Source organism: Myxocyprinus asiaticus, chromosome 44 (assembly GCF_019703515.2).
Source record: "Myxocyprinus asiaticus isolate MX2 ecotype Aquarium Trade chromosome 44, UBuf_Myxa_2, whole genome shotgun sequence".
In the NCBI taxonomy this organism is placed as follows: domain Eukaryota; kingdom Metazoa; phylum Chordata; class Actinopteri; order Cypriniformes; family Catostomidae; genus Myxocyprinus; species Myxocyprinus asiaticus.
In genome coordinates, this window is record NC_059387.1 from 5,080,880 (window position 1) to 5,104,127 (window position 23,248).

The window sequence follows — 23,248 nt, forward strand, 5'->3', positions numbered from 1 at the left end:
GATTTAAAGAAGTATCACACTAAACAACATGTACTTTCACCTCAATTTACACTAAACTGTTTGTGTACCTTGAGCTCATAAAATGGCCATTCCTTCATCTTATAAATGTAATGTTTTAACTGAACGATACCTAACCATGATTCTGGGTCACTCTTTAACTTTTTCACGTTTAAATTTAACAGATTCAACACAGCGAGTCCTACTTGTCATTCCTGGTGTCAGGGACGTCTCTGTGGTATCCGAGGCGGTTACTGATGAGCACGTTGAAGGCGTGTCTGTGATAGCCCTTGTCTCGTACCTCTTGATCCTGCTTGTTAAAAATCATTCCTGCAATCAGACATAAAACACTGAGCGTGTTTACAGGCACAACAATACACTGATATGCTATCAAAAATCAGCTCATTCTAGAAAACCCACCAATGCATAAAAACCCCTTTAACAGTATAAAAAAAGGTTAACAGATGCACACAGAATTAACCGGCAGAATGCTGAAAAAGGTATTTACATGAAGTTTGAAAACAGGGTAATGGGCAAATATCTATTTGCGCCAAACAGTTTAAGATCTTTTCTCGAAAAAAATGTGCTTTAAGACGCTTACGGGAGTTTCTTCAACTTTTTTACATTTTTGAAATAAAATGACAGACTCTTTTGTCTTGACTAATTTCATAGCTAACATTTTATGTGTCCTGAAAATACACAATTAAATATATTTTTCCACACTTTTTGCATAATTTGGCAAAATTACTGCTTGCTTGGAAATGACGTCCAATAAAAATATTCTGCTCACATGTAATATTTAGTTAATAACTTTTAGAAAAAAGTTTATTAAAGGCATTTTTTTTTTTTTTTTTTTTGGTGTGGTCAAAATGTTGTGAGAGAGTCATAATTGATAGAAATTTATGGGAATCATTTTCACACAATAAATATATAAATTGTTTATTCCACTCTTGTTTAGATTATCAAAGTTTTAAATGTAATTTGTATTTTTTATAATGGATTTTTTTAGTTTAATATTAAAAGTCTGGGTCTGGGACAAGGCTAAAACAGTCAAATCTATAAAAGACATTTGAAAAGTACAGACAATAAATGATGAATAAATGAAAGGCTGATAAAACCTTTAAAAAAGAACAAAATAAATAAATCTGCTGTTGTAATAAAAATAATTTCCATTGGGACAGCCCTTCACTCCAGACGATATATTCACAAATGGCACAATACTTTTAAATAAAAGTGCACACGAGTTTCCTAACTCCACCAACCCAGCTCTGGAGACAGGTCTGGTTTGGCAGCCTCCGCTGCATGGCCTCTGCGGGCCTGACCATCGTCTCTCAGCTGGACCACCGGACCGTGGGTGAAGCGAGGCTGGAATCGGTGCTGCCCCTGGATGGGCACATTTCTAAAGGACACGTGGGCGTCCTGACTGAGGTTGAAGTACAGGAAGAGAAGAATTGACCAGGTCACAGAAGTGAAGAGACATCCATAACAAAAGTAGCGCAGAGTGACGCTGCCCATGGTAATGCTAGCATCCTCGACTGGCCATTATCAGGCCCCTGAAAAACAAGCGTTCAGAATCAATACTGCCCTGCAAAAACAAGACGCAGTAAACAACACATTTTGTCACTAGAGGACTGGCTCCCCCAGCTGAGTCTGGTTTCTTACAAGATTTTTCTTACACCACTACTGTCTTATCCCATTCATTTTTTCCCCATCGGGATTTTATAAAAGAGTTTCATAAGAGTTAGTAGCCATGAAGACAACCAAACAGCTCCGAGGTAAATCACAACATTACAAACTTTGATTTGAAGCAAAAAAGCATTTTAAAATCGGACAAAAAGACAAAGGTACAAGAATGTGTACTTAACGTCTTTGAGGGAATGAATAAAATTCTTTGGAGACAATAAAGTAATTTTTGGAGCAATAAAATCAGTGTGCAGAAACGTATAATTTTCCTTGTTCATTGTGTTGTGTCTTGCACCTGTGCCCAACATGGGTTGGATTCGCTACCCCCATTTTTCTTTATTTTTAATGAACTACAATCCCAAATGATGTCATCTAATAAAAAAATGGAAAAAACTTTTCAAATATTAATTGGAAAATATTCTGATATTTAGAAATAAATAAAGTAGTTAAGGAGTGTAGAGATACCAACTTGATTGCATCATTCACAGTGCGTCATGTGAGTGGGCGGTCACTACAGAGCTCTTTATGTGCTTTGTTGGCTGAGATTCTCTGATTAGTGAATCTTTCTTGGCAGCATCATGGGTAGTGTAGTTCTTCACCAGAAATTCTGTTATTTAACACAATTTCCCCCCAAAAATAATCATTTTAAATAATGCTGACTGATGGTTTCAGCAGAAGCATATACCATTGATTAACAACCTCAGAGCTTACAGTAGATCTGTCTTTAAATGTTTATATAATTTATCGTCAACAATAAATTTGCTGATGGAGAAAATGAATGGGATTTTCACTTCAGAACCAGACTACTGCGCTCTATTCAAAGGCGTATCCAAGATTAGGTTATTTAATGCATTATTCCTTTTTTTGTTGACTTAAGCAAATATAACTATATTGTGATCTGCAAAACACGTTAAAGTAGCTTCTCAAGGAAGAGAAACATTTTGGTGTGAAAGGAAGTCGTCTTCAATGGGGTACTGGCCCTCTGTTTTCAAAAAGCTTTGGTCAATCATTAACATGCACTTTAAACTTTGAATAACAGAGATGTCAGAACATCCAGAGAGAGAAAATCTAGACTGCACTATAACCAAATCTTTAACTCTATCCTTAAGATACTCAGCATTTTTACTACTCCAAACAGTCATTAAAGGAATATTCCGGGTTCAATACAAGTCAAGCTCAATCGACAGCATTTGTGGCAAAATATTGATAACCACAAACATTATTTTGACTTGCCCCTCCTTTTCTTAAAAAGAAGCAAAAATCGAGGCTTCAGTGAGACACTTACAGTGGAAGTGAAGGGGGGCCAATTTTTGAACGTTCAGATTATCACTGTTTCAAAAGTATAACCTCAAGATGAAAAACGATATGTGTGTAACAATTATTTGAGCGATAAAATCACTTTTTAAAGTTACAGCCAATTTCACAACTTCATTGCCATGACGATGTAATGCCAACAAACCCTCAAAAAACTCTAAAAACTAAAATTTAAACAACTTTACAGCTCAAAGGTTTAACAGAATAAAGTAAGTGCTTTTATAAATTATAAGCTTCACATTTCTGTTTAAACCTTCCAAAAAATTGGCCCCATTCACGTCCATTGTATGAGCCTCATTGTAACCTCCATTTTTGCTTTTTTAAAGAAAAAGAGGGACGAGTCAATTTATTTTTGTGATAATCAATATTATGCCACAAACGCTGTTGATTGAGCTTAACTTGTCTTGAACCTGGAACATTCCTTTAACAAATGAGAGTACCATAAATTTTTTTGATAGACTAACACTGCAAACTCAATCCTGATCTCTAGTTAATCACTAGTTGGATTAACTATTCCTTTACGGTGAAGACCATGGTGTAGTGTTGTCAAAAGTACCGGTACTTCAGTACCAAGTCAGTATTAAAATAAAAAAAAAAGATGTCATGATACCAGTGTTTCTGCAGTACCGGTTGTACCGAGCACTGACTTAATTCGGTACCAGCACACTTTCTGATATTATTTCACAAAATTCCCATATCCCTCGATTACTATTTAATTCTATAAATACAATACTAAATACAATAGGTACTCTCTCTCTCCTGATCCATCTACAGATACTTATGAAAGGTTTTTAAAAAAAATGTACTGCTAAGATTGATAGCATAACATCTTCCATTACACCTCCAGTGTCTGACCCATCTGTTCTGACTGCTGTTTCTGAGATTTTCAGTCAGTCTGAGCCAGTGTCACTTGTGTCACATATCAAGGATGTTGTTGCACATCTGAAGACAACTTCTCCTAATGATGTGGTTTCCCGTGACTTGTTAATTGAGCTGGTTGACACAACTCGTGCAAGTATTTGGTCCATTATATATAGCAGTTTGATTAATGGTTGTTCCATCTTGTCTAAAGTATGTGGTTGTCCAGCCCCTTCTTATAAAACCTAGTTTAGACCCTCTGATCCTGAAAAATTTGAACAATTTCTAAATGATCATTTCTGTCAAAGATCTTGGAAAATGTGTTTTTAACTCAGCTTAACTCATTTTTAACAAAGAATAATGTCTTTGAAAGTTTTCAGTCCAGTTTTAGAGCTGGCCATAGCACAGAATCTGCTCTTCTTAGGGTAGCAAATTAACTGTTGCTAAGAATGGATTCTGGTAGTTGTGTTGCCTTAAATTTATTGGATTTTAATGCAGCATTTGATTCGATATCCACATTGACTGTCTCCAGCAGCATGTTGGCATTCAGGTCATGGCCCTAGGGTGGTTCACCTACTACCTACATGGTAGAACGTTTTCAGTTAAATTGGAAATTTCTCATCATCCTCAGATTCTATCACCTGTGGGGTCCCTCAAGGATGTATTTTAGGACTGGCTTTATTTTCCTTATATATGCTTCCTCTTGGCTCATTTAAAAAAAAAAAAAAAACATGCCATTTCGTATAATTTTTATGCCGATGATACCTAAATGAATTTCCCTTTGAAGTCTGGTGATGATCTATCTGTAAAATCGGTCTTTGAGTGTTTGGATGATGTAAAATGCTAGATGAATAAAAACATTCTCCAGTTAAATGAGAAATTTTTTGTCCCTAGTGACTGTGTAAAGGATATTTCAGACAGTCTAGGGCCCCTTTCATCCAATATGCATACCCACGACAAAAATCTGAGTGTCATCTTTAGTCTCTTGACTAATACCAGGAAGAGGGACCATTTATCACCAATCCTGGCCTCCCTTCACTGGTTACTGGTTCAGTATAGAATATAATATAAGGTGGTGTTGTATGTTTTTAAATCTTTACATGGTATAGCACCAGAGTATATTTCTGAACTCACCCAGAGGTCTCTTATCTGCCAGTCAACTGCTTCTTCATGTTCTACGATTAAAGTGCAAAGGGGATCACGCTTTCTCTGTTGCTGCCCCAAGGTTGTGGAATAATTTACCACTCTCCACCAGGTCCTCTACCTCTATAATTATGTTCAAAACCCATAGTAAGACGCACTTGTTCTCTGTAGCCTTTGCAACATCATAATGGAACTGAGAGCTAAACAGACCCACTCATGTATTTTTATGTAAATTTCTATGTTATTTTATTTTTCATTTGTAAATTAGCTTCATCTTGCAAGTTAGTTTTTAATGTACAGCACTTTAGTCTATGCTGTAGTTTATATACAGTGCTTTATAAATAAAATCTAACTGAATTGAATAATGCAAAGAGACCAACAAACTAGGGCAAAAAATAAATACATTTTCTGTAGAGGTCTCATTTAGGTCTCATTCTATTATAAGCAGGCAACACGTGTTATTCTTCAAACCCATCTAAACATCCCAAGCCCTGAGTAACATGAGACCATCTGAATCATCATATGGAATTACAGCAGCGCTCTTGTGCATGTTAAATTCATGCTTTAGGGTCCTCAAGGCCAACACACTGGCTCAACTTTCCTTGAAATGAGGATGTGTCTCTGCACACGAGATCTAAAGAAAAAACACATAACCAAATTCAAACCATCAACATTCACACTGCAAATAATCCTTGTCAAAATGGATAACATCATGCCTTATCCATCTGAAAGACATGCAAAGATGAAAGCCATGTCCTCACTGAAAGGGGAAGGGAACAATTACCGTGTCCATCCATCCACACATTGAACTGTTTCAGTTCTACAGAAATAGTCTGGAACGGGTCCATGTGTACCTCTATACCATTCACACTGTGCTAGAGATCCATATGATAGTAATAACCCTTTACTATAACTGCACATAAAAACAGTGTTGTGTTTCAAAGGTTATTGACCGATAATCATGCCTATTTTACCAAAATCCTAAAGCAGTAGTTTCCCCGTGTCAATGAGCTATTGTTTTATTTTTTATATATATATATTTTTTTTTGTGAATTGTGGGTAAATGTTGCATGAAATAAGTGTTCATTCAATGTGTCTCATTTGCTGCCATTAAACTGTATTTAGGGCTCAATGAAATCCGTTTAATTTCATTTTATCATTTAAAAAAAAAAAACTAATCAAATTCATTTGTAGAATTTTAATCAAATGAAAAGAGAACAATCACTTTTCAACATACCATTGCATTATTATTATTATTATTATTAATTAATTAAGAGCTTCTATACTGATCCTCACAGCACAATCCAAATTACAATGGTCAAATACAGAGCTGCACAGTAGAGCATCACAGTATTTATGAAAGCAGTGATGAAACTTTTGCTTGTGAGATATTGCTTAAATATAATGTAATTATTATCAATGTATTATTATTATCATTATTATTACTACTACTACTACACTGAATATTACATTTCTCTATTTAAAAGTAATTTATTTCAGAAGCATTTCAGAGCTTTTATTTTGGCATTTACGTGGAAAACTGGATGTTTTCCACAAGGGCTGATGTTCTTATTAAACTGCAAAAGGCTGTGATTTAATCATATAAATACAAACCATGCATGTGCTGCACTCCACAATAAATAAAGTGCTCTGCTCTTTGTCATTAATACACACAGAGAGCACACGTGATGTTAAAGTCGGCATGAAATGGAAGTTGCGACAGACTTCCGTATTGCAACATATTTCCAAGTGAAACGGCTTATCGAACAAGAAAAAAAAAAAAAAAATTAGGGCAGATTTTATACATTGGCTGTTGATTGGATTGTGAAAAGTGGATGTTGCATACCAGATTGGAGGCAGATCTGAATGCGAGTGTGCAGTAGACACAAACACACACTCCTTCCACCATGCTGCTCGAGCCAGAGCCGGTAATCGGTGAAACTGAGCAGCGATCTCAACACATTGATGTTCAAACTGACAACATAAATGCATGAGCACATCACAGTCTTTTCTTACGACGAGGCTGTAGCCGTTGAAAAACGGGCAAGTAAAAGATAACAATGTTTTAATGTTTTGAATCACAATACACTGAATATAAAAGGGGGAAAAAAAACACTTGTGCTGATCATCCCAAGATTCTAGAGCCTGGCCGATAAGGGATTTTTGAGACCGATACCGATTTTAGAGGGGGTAAATTCACCGATTACTGATATGGTGGCTGATATAGATAATTTTTGAGCTGGAATGAAAACAGACCTTTTCAATGTGGACTGTTCACCGATTTTGCACCGATATGACTATGCAAAGGTACTCAGAAGGCTGCTTTCTTAAACATATTTTTATCAAAGAATATTTGACATTATTATTAAACATTGTCAACAAATTCTAGAAATGAACACTGAGAAAAAAATAAAATAAAAATACAATAAATAGCTTAAACATCAGTACTGTATGTTTAGTATCCGTCAGTTGCTGACCATTAAAATAAAGAATAAATAAAAATACAATAAATGGCTCAATAAACATCAGTACTGTATGTTTAGTATCCGTCAGTTGCTGACCATTAAAATAAAGATTAAATAAAAATAAAATAAATAGCTAAATAAACATCAGTACTGTTTAGTATCAGTCCAATGCTGACTATTAATACTGTCAGTCAATTATTGGCAGGTTGTAAAACAAGAAGCATTTACGCCTGCCTAGACAAGAGAAAAACAGCGGCAGCGGTGTTACACCGTATTCTGCTATACAAGTTCAGGGGAAACTTTCAAAGGTGGAAAACCAGACTTTTAAATATTACATTTTATAAATGCAACGACTGGAATTGTTCGGTTGAAGGGGGTACCAAACTGCGAATCCTGAACAAAACATTTTGGTGAATACATGTTTACACATTAGCTTCCACTCAGCTGACAAGCAATGAAAGTAACTACGTGGTTAGCTATTTAGCAAAAAGCTCATTGTCACGGAGACCAGCATTGCGTCTCACCAACTAGGTAACAACGTAGCGTGAAATCAACACTCAAAAGATACAAATCGACCACCACACTGTTGTCTGCTGAGCTGCAAAAAGGTGCTCTGATGTTTATCTTTCAATCTGCTACATTAATTACTGCACTGACAAACTATAGCTGGCTAACAGCAAACAGACATGAGTGACATGGTTGTCAGGGACAGGGTTAACGTTATATTAGTTATATTGAAAAGCGAAAATGATGGGGTCATTGTTTAATAACTTTCCAGTATGTATTTCACAAACTAATCTTACCGTGAAAAGTCTGCTGAACTCCGCCCTGTCTGCAGAGCCACCGTCAGCTCTGTGCTGGATGACGTGGAGATGGAGTGCGCTCTGCTGGACAATCTATGTAATGACACCAATTCTAAAGCATTGTTTTCTGCATTATATGTTCTGAAAAAAGTTTTCATATCGGTGCATATTGGTAAAAATATACGGCGATACCGATATACAGTATCAGTGAAAGTCTAATATCGGCCGATAATATCGGTCGGGCACTAGTGGGTTCCATGCTGACACTAGTGATATTCTTCAAGCAATATACTCAATTTGAAACCATCCTTTCAGCTGTTCAAGATGTCAAAATCAAGTAGCAGAATGTTTTGGAAGATTAACGCAGACAGAGGAACGCATTTCTCAAACCGAAAATGTGGTTAACAAACTCCAGTCAACAACCAGCGCTCTTGAAAATAAAATTACAGCACCTGGAAAATCGATGACTTGGAGAATCGCAACCGACGCTCCAACCTGAGACTCATAGGTTTACCAGGAAAATCTGAGGGCAGTGATGTGTGTGCATTCTTAGAAAGTTTGCTACCTGAGGCACTGGACATGGAGCCACTTCGTAAGGCGCTGGCCATAGAGAGGGCACACAGGATCAGAAGGACTGCGTCGGACACGAATATGGCCCGAGAGCGATGATCATGAAGTTTTTGGACTACAGAGATAAGGAGCGTGTTATGAATGCGGCCAGAACCAAGAAAGAAGCGCTGTTCCAAAACCACCGGGTCATGTTTTTTCCAGTTCTTCCAAGAGGAAGCTGTGAGCCAAGGGATTACCATACGGATTCATCTTTCCAGGTCGTCTCCAGGTGACCGTTAATGGCCAAGCCCACATCTTTCAAAGCCCATCGGAAGCTGATAACTTTCTAACGAACATGTAATCTGGTGTCAAGATTTTAGTATTTTGCTCAGTCTAAGAGTATCTAGATAACGGTCGATAAATCAATACATCCTAAATAAAGGGGGATAAGGTAAATTACCAAGCAGGGCCCGGTAGGAGGTGAAACCATCAACGGTTCCTTTTATTGGTTTAATATAAACTGACCCATTTAGCCAGTGGAAGTTATAAATGGTGGAGGAATTTATTTTGCTGGTAGTTCTCAGCAATTCACAGTTGTGAAGTTCAAGTGTTCTTTTAAGTTTGAAATTTGTTTTCTTTTTTTCTAGGCTAAAACAGCATCAGTCTAAAATAGTCTTCCTCCAAGAATCTCATTTAATGCCCAATGACATTAGTAAAATACGCAAAAGCTGGCCTGGTCAGGTGCTTTCAGCTTCATTTAGTTCCCATGCAAGAGGGATTATTACCATGATTCATAAAATCAATACCATTTCAAATAGCTAAAATAATAAAAGACCCTTTAGGTAGATATTTAATGGTTCAAGGGACTTTATTAACCAAAACATTGATTCTTGTTAATATTTATGGCCCTAATGATGATATCCCAAAATTTTACAGCTACCTCTTTCTAACTCTATCCAACCTTTCTGGATTCTACATGATAGGAGAAGACTTTAATTGTTTGCTGGATCCAACAAGAGACCATTCATCTGGCCTAGATCAATCACATAAACAGACAAGAAAGACCCTAAATTATTTTAGATGACTTAAACCTTGTAGAAGTATGGAGACAATTACACCCTAAAGATATCCAGTATTCCTGCTTGAGCACATCAATCTTACTCAAGGATAGGTTACTTCCTTACATCAGCAATGCTAATGTCAAATATTGCTGACTGCTTTTATAAAGCTATAGTTATATCGGATCATGCTCCTATGTTATTCACTTACAAGGACCCTAGATTATTACGTAACCCTCCAAAATGGAGATGCCACTTAAAATGGTTTCTAGATGAAATATTTAATAAATACACCACACAACAGACAGAAATGTATTTTGATATTAACACAACACAAACCTCAGCTAGTATCCGATGAGAAACATTTAAAGTTTTTATTAGAGGTGCTATCATAAGTGTCGCAAGCAGTAAATCAATGAGTTTAAAAAAATAAATTAATACACTCGATTAAAAAAATTTGACTCCTTGAAAATAATTTATCATATAGAAACGATTTAGCCATCCATAAAGAACTGTTGAATTTGGGGTCACGTGATGCCATGCGCGGAGCGGACGTGTAGGCGACAAGCTCGTCGCACTTTGCTAGTTTTTAGTTATTTTTGTGTTATAATCCGGTGAGATTTGATACACCCTGCTACATATTTGCTCTTTGAAGTCAAAATGTAAAAAATTCTAAATCCTCGGGCTCTGGAGATATTAAAAGACACTTATGTGCACAAGCTGAAACCTCTGACGGGCCTGCAGACCGGGGACTCGATTTGAATTGTGCAGCAGGAGAAATCCAGTGTCAACTGTCCAACATGTTTGTGATGCTGACGAAAGTTGTTGCTGACTTAGATCTCACTGTAATACGTCAATCGATTACGCCAATAGAAACAAAATTCTCTGGGTTGGTTACAAGAGTGACAGATTATCTGGAGTCATCAGAGAGGGAATTATCTGATAATCTGCTAGCTACCAAAGTTGATTTGGAAAACGTTCTTGAAAAACTTGAAGATCTTGAGAATAGGAGCCGCAGGAATAACATCCAAATTGTTGGAATTCCTGAGCATGAGGAGGGCAGAGATATGGTGAAATTGCTAGACGAGCTCTTCCCGAGTTTGCTCGACATAACAGGCCATAAACTGGAAATCGAGCGAGCTCACAGGGTTCCGGCTCGTAGATCAGCTCAGGGAGACAGGCCCCGATCAATCTTGGCCAAATTCCTGAGATCATCCGATAAAGACCTTGTGTTACACGAGGTGAGGAGCAAAGGAAAGCTTTCTTGGAAGAATCACAACATTTTCTTGTTCCCAGACTTTGCGAATTCGACAAGAGAGAAACGTGATCAATTCAAGGAATGCAAGAAACGTTTACATCAACAGAAGATCATTTTTGCACTGATGTTCCCGGCCAAACTGGTATAAATAATAAGGATGGCCATAAAGTATTTTATGCCCCAAGCAATCACTGTAAAAACATTGGAGTGAGTAAGCCATTTGGTGTTTCTCATGTGAGTAGATTGACTTGCTGTACTTACTCTTGGCTGTCTGAGGAAGCTGGGCACTATTTTTGTTTCCTTTTATGTTGGTTCCGCCTAACAGCAGAAGTTTGTTTTGTGGAGTGACACTCCAAAAAAATTTTGCATTGACGGAAGATCGCTTTTACACTGAAGTTCCTGGCCAGTGATAAGGATGACCGCAAAATATCTACATTACTACAACAAGCGATGTCTTTTATAGAGTTGAAGGACTGAGGAAATCATGGTGTGATTCTTATGTGGCCTCTGAGTCAACTCGACTCATTAAATATATACTTGATCGTCCGAGAACCGGGACGCATGTTTTGTTTCTTTTTGTGCTGGTTCCGCCTAGCGTCTGGAGTTTGTTTTGTGGAGGAACATAATTTTGGGACAGCTATGGATGAATCTGCTTGTTCTTTGTGCTTATGCCTTCTACTGGCTGGAGTTTGTTTTACAAAGTATTTTCTGTTATGTAATTTTGCCTCACAAAATTTGTATAGAAGCACCGGGCTTGAGCAATCCAACGGCAAAGCTGTCACGGGGACTCTCGTAGGTGTGCATGGACTCTTTGAGTTTAGAGGGATTGACGCTGGTTGGCGCTGTCGTGTGCGGGGTTAATGAACACGTTTATCTTTTTTCTGTTTGTTTTGTTCGTGGGGAAGTTCAGGGTTTTATTGTTGCACTGATGTTGAAATGTGGTCTTTATAATTTTGTTTTTGACACACAATTTATTTTTCTATTATATCAAAAAATTGTGTCTCTCTCCACATGGAATGTGAATTGGTTGGGGCACCCCATAAAAAGAAGGAAGGTTATTTATTTTCTTAAACGTAAGAAATATGATATAGTGTTTCTTCAAGAAACTTATCTTTCCCCGCAGGAAGCTGAAAAACTTGGAAAGATATGGGGTGGATGTGTTTTCTTCAGTGCTGGCTTAAGTAAGAGCAGGGGAGTCATTACACTGATAAATAAACATCTGCAATTCAAATTTCTCAAACAAATTAATGATAAATTAGGAAGAGTCATTATTGTTTTAGATGAGATTCAGGGGCAAAGGTTGATTTTGGCTAATATTTACACACCTAATGCTGATGATCAGGGCTTTTTTTATAGATCTTGAAGGGATGTTGCAAACCATTGACACCCCTCATGATATAATATTGGGAGGAGACTTTAATCTATTGATGGACTCAATCCTTGATCATAGTGAAGCCAAAGTGTGTAAGCCCCCTAGAGCAACATTGGCAATTCACAGGATGTGTAAAAATCTTGGTCTTACAGATATCTGGAGACTTTTGAACCCATCTGGGAGGGACTATACATTTTTTTCATCAGTCAATAAGATTTATTCTAGAATAGATTTTTATTTTTATATCCAAATTCCTAATTTCATCTGTTGTTGATTGCTCAATTGGAAAAAATGTAGTCTCAGATCACGGTGTTTAGAGGTGTTGCAACATATGGAGAAAAATAAATAATATAGTTGGCGCTTTAATGTATCCCTTTTGCAAAATCCTGATTTCCAACATATGTTAAAGGCTGAAATCAATGTCTATATGGAGACCAAATAGTCCTCAGTATCCTCTGTGGGCGTGGATTGGGAGGCACTTAAGGCGGTTCTTAGGGGCCGGATCATATAGTATGCCTCATTCATCAAAAACATCCAAAGCACAAGAACTCGTGGAGTTGGAAGAAAATATTAAAAGTGCAGAGGCAGAGCTGAAGTGCCGAATGTTGTCTGATGGCCTCAGAGAATTGACTCGATTGAAATACAGATATAATGCTATTTTGTTGCAGAAGGTGGAGTTTTGGTTTTGAGTCTTTTTCTACCATTCCCTCAGTGAAATCTGCTGGTGGTGAAATATTTACCTCGGCCATTGATATTAATAATGCTTTTAAAGAATTCTATCTTGATCTTTATAGTTCCACGTCTTTGTCTACTGATGAAGATATTAGAAACTTTGTGGAACCATTAGAACTCCCTAAATTGACAACTGAGCAAAAAAATTCTCTTGATTCTGAGCTAAGCTTGGAGGAGCTTGACGAGGTATTTAAGGCCCTGCCAACTGGCAAGACTCCGGGGCCAGATGGCTTTGCCGCTGAATTTTTTAGATCTTATTCTACAGAACTGGCTCCACTTTTGTTAGAAGTTTATACGGAATCATTAAAGAATGGAAAGCTTCCTCCAACCATGACAAGCCCGGATGAGACTGATTCTTAAAAAGGACAAAGGTCCAAGCGAGTGTAAAAGTTACCATACAATTTCCCTGATCCAGCTAGATGTAAAAATGTTTTCAAAAATTCTGGCTAACCGATTAAGTTATAACATCTCTTATACATATAGATTAGGTGGGGTTTATTCAGGGCCGTAGCTCTTCTGATAATATTAGGCGTTTCATCAATATCATGTGGTCAGTGGCGAATGATCACATGATCATATGCCATCGCTGCCATCTCACTTGACGCCGAAAAGGCGTTTGATATGGTAGAATGAGATTATCTTTTTAAGATTTTAGAAATTTTTAGAAATTTATTGGATGGATTAAGTTACTTTATAGACACCCTGTAGTGGCGGTACAAACAAATGAATTAATTTCAGATTATTTTACTCTGAATAGGGGCACCCGGCAGGGCTGCGATACCGCCTGCCTGATGGTAGCAGTGAGAGCAGCCCATGGCTCGGGTGGCTGGAGTTTCTGATGATCCTCCGAGCTTTTTTCACACACCGCCTGGTATATATGTCCTGGAGGGAGGGAAGCTCACCTCCGATGATGTGTCTGGCAGTTCGCACCACCCTTTGCAGGGCTGTGCGGTTGTGGGCGGTGCTATTGTCGTACCAGGCGGAGATGCAGCCAGTCAGGATGCTCTCTACAATGCTGGTGTAGAACCGTGTGAGGATGTGGTGGTTCATTCCAAACTTCCTCAGCCATCTCAGGAAGAAGAGGCGCTGATGAGCCTTCTTCACAACGGCCTCAGTGTGGACAGACCATGAGTTCCTCAGTGATGTGGACACCCAGGAACTTGAAGCTGCTGACTCTCTCCACTGGTGCTCCATTGATGGTGATGGGGCTGTGTTCTCTTTCTCTTCTCCTGAAGTCCACCACAAGCTCCTTTGTCTTACTGACGCTGAGGGAGAGGTTGTGCTCCTGACACCAGTGTGTCAGATTGTGCACCTCCTCTCTGTAGGCTGTTTCATCATTGTCAGTGATCAGACCTACCACCGTCGTATCATCAGCAAACTTAATGATGGCATTGGAGCGGTGTGTTGCCACACAGTCATGTGTGTACAGGGAGTACAGGAGTGGGCTGAGAACACAGCCCTGTGGGGCTCCAGTGTTGAGGGTCAGTGATGAGATGTTATTGCCCATTCTAACCACCTGGCGTCTGCTTCACAGAAAGTCCAGGATCCAGCTGCACAGCGAGCTGTTTAAGTCCAGAGCCCGGAGCTTCTCATCAAGCTTGGATGGCACTATGGTGTTGAATGCTGAGCTGTAGTCTACAAACAGCATTCTCACATAAGTGTTCCTTTTTTCCAGGTGGGAGAGAGCAGTGTGTATTGTAGATGCAATGGCATCATCAGTGGAGTGGTTGTTGCAGTAAGCAAACTGCAATGGTTCCAGTGATGGAGGCAGCACAGAGCAGATGTAATCTCTGATTAGTCTCTCAAAGCATTTGCTGATGATGGGGGTCAGAGCAACAGGACGCCAGTCATTTAAGCAAGTGATTTTGGATTGCTTTGGTACAGGCACAATGGTGGATGTTTTAAAGCATGTTGGGACTACAGACAAAGAGAGGGACAGGTTGAAAATGTCCGTAAAAACACCAGCCAGTTGGTTTGCACACGCTCTGATGACGCAGCCCGGAATGCCGTCTGGACCCGTGGCTTTACGGATATTCAACCGTCGAAGGATCGGGTTACATCCGCTACAGAGATGGAGAGTGAACTAACCTCTATAGCTTCAGCCACGAGAGCTCTCTTCACGAGGGCGGTGTTATTTCCCTCAAAACGTGCATAAAAAGTAATTAGCTCATCCGGGAGAGAGGCAGCGGTGTTCACGGTGGAGTTTTTATTCCCTTTAAAGTCTGTGATGATATTAATTCCCTGCCACATGCTTCTAGAGTTGGTGGTGTTAAACTGTCCTTCAATCTTGTTCCTGTACTGGCATTTTGCTAGCTTGTTTATGCTCCTCCGCATTCCCGGAATTAAAAGCGGAGGTCCACGCATTAAGTGCCGCGTGAACATTGCTATTAATCCAAGGATTCTGGTTCGGGTAGATCCGTATTGTTTTGGATGGAACAACATCCTCTACGCACTTTCTGATGAAACACGTGACGCTATCAGCGTAAAGCTCGATGTTGTCATCAGAGGCAGACCGGAACATCTCCCAGTCTGAGTGATCAAAACAGTCTTGTAGTGTAGTGTCTGATTGGTCCGACCAGCACTGGATCGTTCTGAGGGTGGGTGCTTCCTGTTTCACTTTCTGCCTGTAAACGGGCAGAAGCAGAATGGAAGAGTGGTCTGATTTGCCAAATGGTGGGCGGGGGAGGGATTTGTAGCCATCCCAGAAGGGAGAGTAGCAATGGTCCAAAACCCGGTCCCCTCGTGTGTCAAAACTGATGTGTTATTGGTATTTTGGTGCGATTGATTTGAGATTGGCTTTGTTAAAGTCCCTGGTCACAATGAACGTGACCTCAGGGTGCGCGGTTTCCTGCTTGCTTATAATCCCATACAGTTCCTTGAGTGCCCGGTCTGTGTTGGCTTGTGGCGGGATGTACACAGCTGTGATAATGACCGCTGTAAATTCCCTCGGTTGCCAGAATGGTCGACACAGAAGCATGAGAAATTCCAGAAATTCAGGAGAGCAAAAAGACTTGATAGAATTAAGTTTTGACCCTCTAATAAAAAGGTTTTCGAGCAATGTGGGCAGGTGGGCTTCATTACATTTATCCATGATTGGGAAGGTTAATGTTATTAAAATGAATTGTATTCCAAAATGTATCTACCTGCTACAATCTCTCCCTGTAGATGTCCCCCTTTCTAATTTCAAACAATTTGATAGCATAGTGGAGTCCTTTATTTGGAATGGTAAGCGGCCCAGATTACATTTCAATAAGTTACATAGGCCGACTGACAAAGCTGGGCTAGGCCTACCCAAGATTTTGTTTCATTATTATGCGTTCGGTCTTAGACATTTGGCTCATTAGTCGCTTCCACCTGAGAGAGCCCCTCCCTGGTTTCGTATTGAACAAGAAGTCCTTGCCCCTATTTCGCCATTGCAAGTTAAGTCACTCCCCGTTATTTCGCATTTGCACGTGGTTTGGACAAAAGTGTCTAGAGTGTTTAATTCTGACATTTATTTAAATGTTGCCTCAAGCATATGGCTGAACCCTAAATTACATATTAACAAGTCCCCTTTCTGTTGGTCAGAGTGGATTGGGAGGGTTACTACACTCGTTGACCTATATGAGAGTGGAGTACTGAGATCTTTTGATAATTTGGTTCAACATTTTAAGATTCCTAGATCCCAGGTCTTTAGGATTTTACAGTTGCGCCACCTGCTCTGTACTATTTTTGAGAGTAGTGTACACCCCCTAAAGCGGCAGATACTCTGGAAATGGTGATAACTGCTTATGGGAAAGGTCATGAAGCATCTGTGTATTACTCCCTGTTAATTCAGAGTCTGGCGGATGGAGCTTTGTCTTCTCTCATGAGATTATGGGTGAAAGATTTAAACTTGGTATTGGAGGAGGGAGTGTGGATCCTAAAAAGCATCAGGTCTGCATCTAGAGATGCAAGGGTCCATCTGATGTAATTTAAGATTTTGCATCGGTTCTACTGGACCCCTCTAGATTGTATAGGCTTGGTCTTAAAGACTCACCCACGTGCTGGCGATGCCAGTCAGAAGATGGGGACACAACCCATGTTTTTTTTGGGGCTGTGTTAAGATTCAGGAATTTTTTGGTTGAGGGTCCAGCGCTTTGTGTGTGATGTACTGGACACTCAGTTTTCACTTTGTCCCAGACTGTGTATTTTGGGTGATGGAGGGGTCCTGAATATAGGAGATAAATACATAAAAAGCTGGGTCCTAACCAGCGTGATGACTGGCAGACAGCTAATCCTTAGGGGATGGAAGTCAACTGATGCACCCTCATTTCGTGAGTAGTGCATCAAGTTGGGTAAAGTGGCTGCTTTTGAGGAGATGACTTCTAGATGGCTGGGGAACCTGGCAATTTATGGCAGAAAATGGGGCAGTTATTTGTCTCATTTGGAATGGTCCTAGTGAGGGGCAGTGGAGGGAGACACATTTTTTGGTTTTGTTTTTTGTTTTTCCTATATGTTGAACTTTGTCTTTATTATGTACTTATGTATTTCTACTTGTGTGTCTGTTTATATGTGGGTATGATGTTACTTTGTATTTTTCACCTTTTTCAAAGTGAAAAAGCTGGAAAACTGTTTGCTTGGAGAATCAAACAAAACAATCCGAAACAACAAAAAACTATATTGAAGATAGTGATGGCAAAATAACAGCTGACCCAGTAAAGATAAATGATACTTTTAAACACTTATTTGAAACTTTATACAGCTCAAAATACATAGATATTACTGCACGAACAGCTTTTTTGGATGGTCTGAACATACCCACTATCTCTGAAGAGACAAAAACATCTCTGGATTTAGATATAACAGAAGAGGAAATTTCAGAGGCTATTGATAGTTTAAAGGCAGGTGGGACACCTGGGCCGGGTGGCGTTAATGTAGATTTCTACAAAAAAATGTAAAGAAAAAAAAATAGTCCCTCCACTTTTTAACTTGTGTAAAGAACCATTTGCAAATGGTGTACTCCCGGTCTCTCTAAGAAGTGCTCTTATTACATTACTCCCTAAACCTAATAAAATAAATACCAAGTGCGAATCATTTCGACCAACTTCACTGCTTAACACATACATTAAAGTATTAAGCAACATTTTGGCAAGGAGGCTGGAGACAATTCTACCAGAAATAACAGATCGAGACCACAATAGATTTATTAAGGGCAGACAGGGTTTTCATAATGTTAGGACAGTACTTAATATATTACATCTAAAAAGGGGGGCTTTAGATACAGCCATCTTGTCCTTGGACGCTGAAAAAGCCTTTGAAAGTGTGGAATGGCCTTATTTATTAGAGGTTCTTAAAAGATTTGGATTTGGAGAATCTTTTTATAAATGGAATAATATCCTTTACACACATCCAACGGCTGAAGTGTTGACTAATAAAATAGATTCCAAGGCTTTTAATATTTAAAGGGGCACACATCAAGGGTGTCCCCTTTCACCACTTCTTTTTTTTTTTTGGCTATTGAGCCATTTGCCATAGCTGTAAGGTCTAATAGTAATATAGCAGGTATCAGATTCTGCACCTTGGACTAACGAAATTCTTTGTATGCGGATGATGTTATATTATACTCGTCAGAATTGATGAAATCTATCCCCTCACTAATACAACTTATTTCACTTTTTGGTAACTTCTCTGGTTACAAAATAAACTATTCAAAATCATGCATCCTATTATTGAATAATGATGATAAACAAAAACCAGTTGTAACACACTTCAAAGTTGTAGATTATTTTACTTACTTGGGAATTAAAATTAAAGCTAACATAGATCATATATCTTTGTTAAACTATCAACCTCTTTTAGACACTATTTCTAAATCTATTGATAGATGGAAAAAAGTTTGCCCATTTCCCTGATAGGGTGTATAAATGTAATAAAAATGAATGTATTACCTAAAATTTTATATTTCCTTCAAAATTTTCCACAATCTCCCTTTTTTTTTTTTTTTTTTTTTTCAACAACACTCCGAAAGCTTCTCCCTGATTTTATCTGGAATAGTAAAAGAGTGTATGTCCGTTTGTCTATTATACTTGCCTTACAGCAGGGGTGGTCTCCAACTTCCTAATTCACAGTGGTTTTACTGGGCTGCATAGTTACAAACTATTTTGAATTATTTCACCTCTGAATGTTTTGAAAAATTGAAAAAATGTAATCTCTCCTTATAAAGTCTACCCTTTAATCTATATCTCTATTTGGCAGATACCAAAGCCCTTAAAAAAAAAAACGCAGAGATATGGTTTCCTTTAACCCTATTTTAATTAATACAATTAATGTCTGGTGTGAAGTACACAAGTATCTAGGTCAGTTGAATACCCTTTCATGCTTTACTCCAATATGGGGAAATGAAAAATTCAAGCCAGCTAGATCAGATTTAGGATTTAAATTATGGTATGACAAAGGGCTGCAAAAAATCCAGGACGTTTACAAGGATAATGATCTAATGTCTTTTACAGAGATAACAACACAATTTGGTATTCCTAAAAAAAAAAAAAAAAATTATTTCTTCAATTTAGGAGCTATATATCTCTTACCAAGGAACAAAGCTTGCAAAACCCATTAGGTCTCCACTAGAAGATTTATTATCGAAACCTTCTCAATCTAAAGGCTTACCATTTCATTTTTATATTATGTTAGTGTCATACTCTAAAGAAACTTCTGAATCTAAACTGATCTCCTGGAGACCTAAACATAGATATCTCCTTACATGGGAGGAAGCCCAATCACAAACTATTAACACTCAGTTGAAGTTATTACAATTCAATTGGATTATGAGAATCTACATTACTCCGGTTAGACCAAACAAAATCAACCCCAACATTCCAGATATGTGCAGTAAATGCTCTGTTGCTAAAGGTACACTTCTACACTGCATGTGGAGCTGTCCTAAGGTGGAGTTTTGGAAAGAGGTGGCTCAACTAATTTTTCAGATGGTTTCTGTAAACCTACCTATGAAGCCAGAAATTTTTATTTGGGAATCAATCCTGAGAATGTTGTCATGGGTAGAAACACTCGTAAACTTATTGACATAAGTATACTTGAAGCAAAACGTCTGATAGCTCTGTTTTGGAAGAAAGTGGAAAGACCATCTGTTGTGCAGTGGATTAATAATATGCCTTTTTGTTTAGCAATGGAAAATATAATGTATGTACTGAAAGATAAACAATTTACTTTTTGAAAGTATCTGGAAACCCTTTGTATTCCTTATTCCAATTATATTCCAGATTTTACTAAACTAGTGGATGAGGTTGAGAGAGTCAAGGTAGCATGAATCAATAATTGAATAAAAGGTCTTTTCTTGAAAACTATTCCTTTTTCTTGTCATGGCTTGTTGAATCCTCTGTGTATACAACTTATATTATTTTCCCTCCATACTTTAAGGCTGTATAAAATTAACCTGTACTCCCCCTTATATATATAAGAAGATATGACTATTTCTAATATTGTTGTATTATACTTAAACTTGTTAAATCTCAATAAACAAATTGTTAAAAAAAAGTAACTATTTTTCCCCCCACCTCTAGTTGAGTAGATAATTTGCCAACAGGTGCATCAGCAAATTGTCCAGCACTTTGAGAACAATGTTCCCCCAAAGACAAATTGGAAGGATTGTGGGCATTTCACCCTCTACCGTGTGCAATTTAGTTACAAGATTCAAGGAATCCGGTCAAATCTCAGGGCATAAAGGGCAAGGCTGAAAACCACTTCTGAATGTGAATGATCTCCAATTCCTCAGAAAACACTGTCTTAAAAACCATCATATTTCTGTAATAGAAATCATAACATGGGCTCGGGAATACTTCGATAAACCTTTCAGTCAACACCATTCGCCACTGCATGCACAGCTGCAAGTTAAGTCTTTACTATCCAAAGGAGAAGCTATACATCAACACTGTCCAGAAGCGTCGACGACTTCTCTGGGCTCAGTCTCATCTGAGATGGAAAACTGTAAAAATCCACATCGTTTGACCACTAAACTTAACATGTTTCTTCCATAAACTACCTTGCATCCAAATTAAAATATATAAAACCAGTCAAGAACGTAGATTATGAATACAGACAGTGATTTTAAAGCTGTTACAGATATATTTCAAATGCAGCTGATTATCCATGTGGTTTCAATTAGATCCAATGTGATCCACTACAAATATCTCCAAGAAAGGGCAATGTCAGATCTAAACACGAATCACTGAGACTGAGAGGTTGTTACCAGAGTTTTATCTCTATGTAGTTTAAATGATCTAATCAAACATATTGGAGTATTGAGCGTATTCTTCCTATATAAAGCAGATATGACAGAAATCAGATAATTTACCTGTCAATTTACCTTTAACACTTCAACAGCAAATCATAGAGCAAGGCACCAATACAGTTCTGAACATGATAAATTCATAGACATGCAACAGAAATCGTGGGCTGTGTCTCAAAACGTAGTGAGCTTTCTACTTAGGAAGCGTTAGAGGCATCATACAAGTGTACAGAGTCAATTTATGGTGCCCAAAGATGCTGCTGACTCCAAACGCGCCCAAAATTCCTGCTGATTATGAACGCGCCTATGACACCTAAACATGCTGCTCACTATACAGGCAGCTCACTAGGTTCTAAGCAGAGCCATCATGAGCTAACTCGCTAGCTGGCCCAAACAAACACTGTAAAAATCTCTGTATAATAAGCTGTCAGTGCTCATTCCCGCTGTAATGTGCAGTAATAATTAGTATGGTGTGTTCACTCACTCGCTGATGCAGACGTAGTTCACAGCTCCATTCCTGCGCTGCGCTGCGCTCAGTGTGCGGCTGTGCGCTGCCCGTCTCTCGCTGGTAATGATGACGACACAACAGCGCTGCTGCGCCTCTCTACTGCCGCCTACAACATAGCATGCAGCCTAGTGATGTGTGACACGTATGACTGTGATATCAAAGCGTGTATCGAGTACGCAGCGCAATATCCAACGAAGCCCCGTATCTCGGAGTGTGTATTGGTTTCAGAGAATCACGTGACCAATAAAAAACTCATTTTCTATCCAGTCACATGCGTGCTTCACTTTGCGCGTCGTAATGTTCGAATCCAGACCCGTACTCTGTGGGTTTGTGGAAGTTTTAGTTTAGGAAGTTTTTTAATTTACAAAATTATTTGTATTAAATTATCATATATCCTGTCATCCTGTTAAAAAACATTCCATAAATAAAAAATAAAATAAAAAATCAGAATCAGCTTTATTGCCAAGTATGCTTACACATACAAGGAATGTGTCTTGGTGACAGGAGCTTCCAGTGTACAACAACACAAAAACAATACAAAAACAGCAGCAAGACATAGATAATAATAAAAAATAAAACTAATTATACACATGTACAGACACACACATTCATACACATGGGTAGTGCAACTGGAAGCTTTACAACTGAATGAAAAATCAGCGGTTGAAAATTTCTCCTTTGAGTGTTTGTATGTATAATTTAGTTTTAGATGGGCTAAAATGCTTTGTGTCTGTTTGTAAAAGAGTTGTGATTGATGGCACGTGTACAGCCCCTCTCACCCAATACTTCGCATCGTCGGCTCTTAAACTGGCAGTAATCAAAAAGACGCACGACAGCGGGCAGATTATTCATTCAGTAAAATAAAAGCATTGATCATCATTATGTGTAAGTATGTAAGTAATGTTCCAAAAACATTAGCACAATACAAGGGATGTGTACATTTCCAATTACAACAATTGCTGCAGTTAAATCATAATGTTATAATATAAAAGATAAAGAATTATAAAAAATAAAGTGAGCCCTTGAGCTGTTGCTGAACTGAAATACAGTATGCAGCAAGCTGTCTACTACAATTTACTGTGTATTAATATATATGGAAAGTCTATGCCAGTCATGTAAATAGCCTATAAATAACAGTGAAGACAGTGATAACAATTAGGTAATCATGACATTTATCTGCATATTGTTAAATTACGCCAGGTCTGCTCATCGCAATATGTTGCGCATATTGTATATGTTCAAATT

General features: G+C 38.3%; 1 protein-coding gene across 2 annotated transcripts in view; it reads right to left on the reverse strand.

The window, feature by feature from the left end:
- LOC127434243 (polypeptide N-acetylgalactosaminyltransferase 11-like) overlaps positions 1–22,174 on the reverse strand; it is a 51,478-nt gene extending 29,304 nt beyond the window's left edge. The window contains exons 1-3 of one of the 2 annotated variants that reach the window (XM_051686832.1): positions 21,980–22,174; positions 1,260–1,550; positions 204–327 (exon numbers count right to left, since the gene is read on the reverse strand). In XM_051686832.1, coding sequence (XP_051542792.1) covers positions 204–327; positions 1,260–1,512 — 377 coding nt within the window. In that variant the 5' untranslated portion in view covers positions 1,513–1,550; positions 21,980–22,174. The remainder of the gene's footprint in view (positions 1–203; positions 328–1,259; positions 1,551–21,979) is intronic. The other variant, XM_051686833.1, reaches the window with a different exon arrangement.
- Positions 22,175–23,248: the final 1,074 nt, after the last annotated feature.